Genomic DNA, 6,598 nt, shown 5'->3' on the forward strand with positions numbered 1-6,598 from the left:
CTGCAGTGATGGGAGGCCAGGAGTGCTCCTCCCAGGGAATGACCCACCCTTGCCCAACAGTACCAGGCATAGAAGCCTGGCCAGCAGAGGAACATTCTAGAATGTTCCACCTCCCTAGTGCTGTGATGACAGGTACAAGCACCATGCCTGGTTTATGTCGTCCTGGGGACAGAACCCCAGGCTTCGTGCATGCTAGGCAAGTGCTCTATCACTGAGCTACATCCCAGCATTCTCCACTCTCCTTTTCTTTTTCTTCTTCTTCCTCTTCTTCTTCTCCTCCTCCTCCCCTTCCTCCTCTCCCTCCTTCTCCTTCTCCTTTTTCTTTTCTTCCTCCTCCTCCTCCTCCTTCTTCTCCTTCACTTTCTTATATTAGCAGGAACCTCACACCATAAGGCTTCACTCTCATGACCTCATGTCACCCCAGTTACTTCTCACAGGTCCCATAACCATTGCCAAGTGACAAGCCAGGCAAGGATTCTGCCACCAAGCTCTATTCCCTAGGACCCCTGCCATTTAAAATTGTTGATTGTTTGAGACAGGGTCTTCCTAAATTGCCAAAGGCCACCTCACTGAGAGCTGAGTTTCTGTCTCAGAGCTTGACAGACACCCATTCAGCCCAGAGCCAACCCTTGTGTCACATCAGAGAAGAGAGGACAACAGCAAGCCATGAAACACCCAAGTCCTCTGTTTCCCACAGTCAAGTTGAGAACGCCCCTCCCAGGCACAGTTCAGAGATGGGAATTCACAAGAGGTCGCTCAAGACCTAGGCTAGGGTTGGCTAAGGATCACGGCCTCAGCTGTGGTTCCAACAAGCTGGTGGCTGAGAGAGGTTTGGCTGTGTGTTTGTCCCTGTCTTTCAGATCCTGACTGGCGAGGATTGGAACGAGGTCATGTACGATGGGATCAAGTCTCAGGGGGGCGTGCAGGGAGGCATGGTGTTCTCCATCTACTTCATCGTCCTCACCCTCTTCGGGAACTGTATCCTTCATGGGACCAGGGACAGACTGGGTGTGGGTGGAGCAGAAGGGACCCAGATGCCCAGGCTCTGGACAGTGTGCTTCCGTCAGTTGCTTTCCCTGACTCGGCACACAGACACCCTGCTGAATGTGTTCTTGGCTATCGCAGTGGACAACCTGGCCAATGCCCAGGAGCTCACCAAGGTGGAGGACACAGTAACCACCTGCTCATGGCAGATCATGACAGCGGGGGTTGGAGGGATGTGGGGGCTGCATCAGGGCTCCTGCTGGGGATGGGAGCACTAGGCACCTCTCCTGGAGCCATGCCATCCCTAATCAAGCCAGTTTATAGCTGGAAGGGGAAGGGGACAGCAAGGTGCCTACTGAGGACAGATAGCCAACTACACCCAAGGGGCTTGAGGAATAAGGTGTTCCAGGATAATGGGCACCACTACCAACCAAAGGATGGGGCAAGGAGTCACTTGGGAGGGTGGCAGGCAGAGCCAGAACAGAGACTCTGTGACCTCTGTGAACCAAAGCTGGGCTAGATACAGTGACCCGGAATGCCTCCCACTTCACCCTCCCTCTGGCTTCCTGCCAGGGGATAGGAGCCTGCCAGAGAGAGTTGATAGAAGGTGAGAGACAGGATGCCCAGAGGTTAGCTGCCTGGGAAGGCAGAGAACGATTCTCAGGGCATGTGGTCCCCCTGTGACCCTGTGCTGAGGAGCTGGCCGGATGAAATGCCCTCGGGGTGGCCTTCCAAGAGACAACGCTAAAGAACTGTGCTTCAGGGACAGGCACTGCTGCCTGGAGAAAGGGAAACTGAGGGTCAGAAAGGCAAAGTCCATTGTCCCAGATGGTATGACATCTACAGCCACTACTTAAGAGTGTCATGCAGCTGGCCTAGAGGTGCACATCTGTGAGCACAGAGCTGAGGCAGGGGAATTGCAGGTCTAAGACCAGGCTACGTATGCTACATAGCAAGAGCCTGTCTTCCCTTCAAAGATAGCCTGTCTTCTCACATGTGGGGAAACTGAGGCCAGGGAAGGTGGATGCATGTGCCATACACCAGGAACTGAGAGAGACCAAAGACAAGACCCTGCAAAGGGCAGAGAAGAGGAAAAGCCACTGGATGAGATGAAGCCCAGGTTTCATTCATACTCAGTGATGGGGAATTATCTGGGGACAAACTGGCATCACTGTCCCTCGAGGCAGCCTCAGGCATCCTAGATGCCGTCAGGTTCACGTCAGTCAGGCACAGGGGAGGTAGCACTGCTTTCAGCAGCACAGCTCATGCCCCTGGTAGGGACAGCCCGTGAGCAGGGTTTCCACAAAGGAAACTGCAGTGGAGGCTGAGTGCCCAGAGATGGCACATCTGCCTGGGAGAAGAAAAACAGGGAAACTGTGCTTTGTGCAGTCTTGAAGTGTCAGGGACCATCATGGCTGGCTCCGCAGAATTAAAGAAATACACAATACCTGCAGCATTTCTGGAGCCTCCCCCAGCTTCGGCTTCACCGCATCATCCCGGTGCCTCAGAACCCAAGTCGCTGGAGCTACAGCGTAGGGGCTGCCAACCCTCCATCTGTCGTCCCTGGCAGGAGGGAGGGAGAATTTCCCGGCCCCACCTCCGGCAGGGAAAAGCGGAAGTCTCCCACCCCAGGCAGGAAGCCAAGAGTTCAGCCACCATGAAGCTGGCTGGCATCGTGTCACTACAGACCGATCCAGCCGTGAGCTCATCCAAGATACAGGAGGCTGGCATGGGAAGACAGACCAGCTACACTCCAAAGTGAAGGAGGCCTTTCCCCTGCCGACCCCAATCTTCCCCTTTGTCCATGTACACACGGTCACACAGCTGTAAACCTCAAGCAAGGAAAGACGTTTGAGCCCCATTTTACAGACCACACCTCATCCAGCAATCATGTATTGAGTACCCACAGAGAGGACAGCCTAGAAGCCAGGGACATAGCAGTGAACAAAACAGACACAGATCCCTGGCCTGGAGAAACAGGGATTCAGGCTGTGGAGGCATCCAGAAATCAGATGCATTTGTAAAACAACTGTTTGTCAGATGGTGCTGAAAAGTGTGGTGAGATGAGTCAGGGAGTCTTGGAAGTATAGGAGATAAAGGAGAGACACAGAGAAGTTAAGAGACTTGCGAAGGTCAAGCAGTAAGTGGTAAGGTTGGAATCGAAACCCAGGCTATATGAATCTGAAACTTGTGGTTTTTCTCCACTGCACATGAGATGTTTAAGCCTGAATGTGCTTTGCACCGACCCAAGAGCTCCTGAAAATACAGATTCTTGGAGGCAGCCCGGGGGCTGCAAGTGCCGCCACGGGCCTGGGACCCTGCGTTCTCAGTGTTCTGAGGCGATGTTCTGAGGACCAGGTTCCAAAAGATGCTAGGCATGGTGTCAGGAGAGGGGAAGCTCTGCTTCCTGTCACTGACAGTTTCTAAAGTGGAGGTTACTTCTGGGACCAGGGGACTCAGAAGGCGGGGGCAGCTACCCTGCAACACCACTGTGGCGCCTCTCATTGGTGTGTTTGGGGGGTTGTTTTATCTGTTTCTTCCTTGTCTTTCCATTGGTGGTTTTTAGTCCTCCTCCTCCTCTTCTTTTTTAAAGCAGAGGCTCACTTTGTAGCCCTAGCTGGCCTGGAACTCACTTTGTAGACCAGGCTGGCCTCAAACTCACAGAGGTCCACCTGCCTCATGAGTGCTGGGATTGACGGCCTGCACCAAACACTAATGGCTTTTCTGACAGAGCTAAAGGACTTCATGTCCCCAACCGTTTAGGCCATGGATTGAAGCTATAAGCCCACTCCTTCCTCCCCACCTTCTCATAGTAGGTGCTGAGGATAGATCTTATAGAGCCCAGACTGCCTTCTCTGGGCTGTTGACAGTTGGAGTACAAGCTATGGCACTGCCACTGGGGCTACCCGATGCCTAGGGGAGCTGGTTCTGAGCATTTAGGCAGCTTGAAAAGCACAGGACACCCACAGATGTGGGATTAGCGGTGCAGCCCAGTGACAGCTCTGTTCTAGCTAGCACAAAACCTTAGAGTCCGCTCCAACACCAGTAAGGAGACTGGAGAAATGAGGTAAGAGGAGCCAGGATGCTTGCGGGTGCCTGTTACTCTAGCACTGAGGAGGTCTGGGCCAGGACCATCTCAAGTTCCAGACGAGTCTGGGCTCCAAAGGGTTAATGGGCTGGAGAGCCAGCCTGTACACAGGAGTGGCAGTACATTTCGCCGCCCGCCCAGTCTGACTGGGGATCTTGCTTCCAACTGGTTAAGGTCCAGGCCAAACTTATTTTTCAGTGCCTCACATATGCCCCTGGCTGGCATAGAGGTGTAAGGTGGGCCCCCAGGCCTGTTCTTGTGAACCTCATTTGCCTTCTAGGATGAACAAGAAGAGGAAGAGGCAGCCAACCAGAAACTGGCACTACAGAAAGCCAAGGAGGTAGCAGAAGTGAGTCCTCTGTCTGCGGCCAACATGTCCATAGCCGTGTAAGTGTCCCCAAGCTTCGGGTGCCACTCAGGCAAGGATTTGGGGAGGGCTGGGGTGGCTCCCAACTGCTGAGCCTGGGAGAGGTAGGCGCCTTTGCCTCTCACCCACGTTCACCCAGTATTTAATGAGCACCTACTTTGCACCTGGTCCTGTTGTAACTGCGGGGAAAGCAGCATCCACGTGGGGGCGGCACACTTGTGTAGCTGTTCAGGTCAGAGAGATAATGAATAGTAAGTGAGACAAGGAGTAATCTGCACGCTGTGGAGCCTTCTGGGAGCAGCTGAGCACAGAGCAGGGAATGAGGGCTGAGGAACCTTCACTCCAGCCCCAGAAGTTACTTTAGAGCCAGGTGTGGTGGTATGCTCCTTGCTCTGGGGGCAGAGACAGGCAGATCTGTGTGAATTCAAGGACAGCCATGTCCAGACCAGGCATAGTGAGATCCTGTCTCCAGAAAGCAACAAACAAGTTAAGGAAGGTCTCACCTAAAAGGAAACAAAACTTGAAGGAAATGAGAGAGGAGCCAGACTCTGAGGCAGGGGTATTTCAAGAATAGGTAGGAAAGAGACTAACATGGCTGAAAAAGAGTGGGTGAAGAGGCAGGCTTAGAGAAAAAAGCAAGGAGGAGATAGGAATAGCCAAGGCCTTGTGGGCCTTTGGTCCAGAGTTGTTGCCCCTAATTACATAAGAGCCAAAGAGAGTTCTTGAGCAGTGGAGTGTCAAGGCCAGATTCCTTGGGGTAACAGACTATGGGGTGGTGTGGTTATATGGTTCTGAAGATCAGATTCAAGAACCTGGGCTGGCCCACGAAAAAGAGATAAGGGCTGGGCAGGGCAGTGGGTGCAGCTGGATTCCAGCCAGATTCTAAAGGCAGAGAGGAACACTTCACTGGCGGGTCGGAGGCAGTGGCAGCGAAAGTGTATTCCTTAAAGGGAGCTTCACAGACAGCCACATTCAGAGCCACACCTCTGCTGATGGCCAAGGGAGGTGGCTATGGCCAGGCAGACTTCTGCAGGGCCAGTGCTCGCCCAGCTAATGAGAGAGGATTTCCTCCAGTGCTGCCCACAACTCCTATCTAACCCCAGCTGCTCGCAGCCCAGAAGGAAAATACCAGAAAAGGCTTCATGTGCTGCCATTTAAGTTATTCGTTTGTTCGTTCATTTGTTCATTCATTCATTCTGGCACTGGGGATAGAACCCACCACTGAGCCACACACCCAGTCCCTCACTGGTAGGCTCTAGACAGGAGCTGCTGCTGAAACCATGGAAGCCTGTAGTGAGGCAGAACATTTTAATGGACGCCCATAGTGGAGCCAAACTGCTCAGCTCAAGGTGTTAGAGCAGAGGGAAGGAAGGTGGTGCCAAGGGCCCAATATCCCCTTCAGGGGCAGGTTCTCAACACTTAACTTCTTTCTGGTAGAACCCACCTCCTAAAGTTTCTGGCACTTCTCATAAGTCCATTCGGACATTAGCCCACCAGTGGACGCATCTTCATAGCGGAGGTGGGAAACTAGCCTAATCCGAAAGAGCCCTTAAGATGGCTCCTCAGGCACAGGTGCGTCCCACCACAGCAGACAGCCTTACATAGTGGAAGAAGAGAACTGACTGCAAATAGTTGCCCTCTGACCTTTACATACTTGCGGTGGCCAGGGCACATGCACATACAAATGCACATATTAATGTAATATAAGTCGAAAGAACCCACTGGAGTTGGGTGGCTTGCAGCCCTCGTTGTCCGACCAGCTTCACACGGCTGAATGGCGCGGCAAGCAGCCTCCCTCCTTGCCTTGCAGGAAGGAGCAGCAGAAGAACCAGAAGCCCGCCAAGTCAGTGTGGGAGCAGCGCACCAGCGAGATGCGCAAGCAGAACCTGCTGGCCAGCCGCGAGGCGCTGTACGGGGAAGCGGCTGAGCGCTGGCCCACTCCCTATGCACGCCCGCTGCGGTCCGACGTCAAGACGCACCTGGACCGGCCGCTCGTGGTGGACCCGCAGGAGAACCGCAACAACAACACCAACAAGAGCCGCGCGCCCGACCCGCTGCGCCCGACCGCGCGACCCCGCGAGAGCGCGCGCGACCCCGACGCGCGGCGCGCCTGGCCCGGCAGCCCCGAGCGCGCACCCGGCCGGGAGGGCCCGTACGGC

General features: G+C 54.2%; 1 protein-coding gene across 1 annotated transcript in view; it reads left to right on the forward strand.

The window, feature by feature from the left end:
• The window catches only part of Cacna1a (calcium voltage-gated channel subunit alpha1 A), a 211,060-nt gene that overhangs the window by 128,963 nt on the left and 75,499 nt on the right, over window positions 1-6,598 (forward strand). The window contains exons 16-19 of the mRNA XM_055620955.1: window positions 861-978; window positions 1,093-1,160; window positions 4,353-4,459; window positions 6,250-6,591. Of these exons, the coding sequence (XP_055476930.1) occupies window positions 861-978; window positions 1,093-1,160; window positions 4,353-4,459; window positions 6,250-6,591 (635 nt within the window). The remainder of the gene's footprint in view (window positions 1-860; window positions 979-1,092; window positions 1,161-4,352; window positions 4,460-6,249; window positions 6,592-6,598) is intronic.

The sequence above is a fragment of the Psammomys obesus genome, unplaced genomic scaffold (assembly GCF_907164565.1).
Source record: "Psammomys obesus unplaced genomic scaffold, mPsaObe1.curated_primary_1811, whole genome shotgun sequence".
Taxonomy (NCBI): domain Eukaryota; kingdom Metazoa; phylum Chordata; class Mammalia; order Rodentia; family Muridae; genus Psammomys; species Psammomys obesus.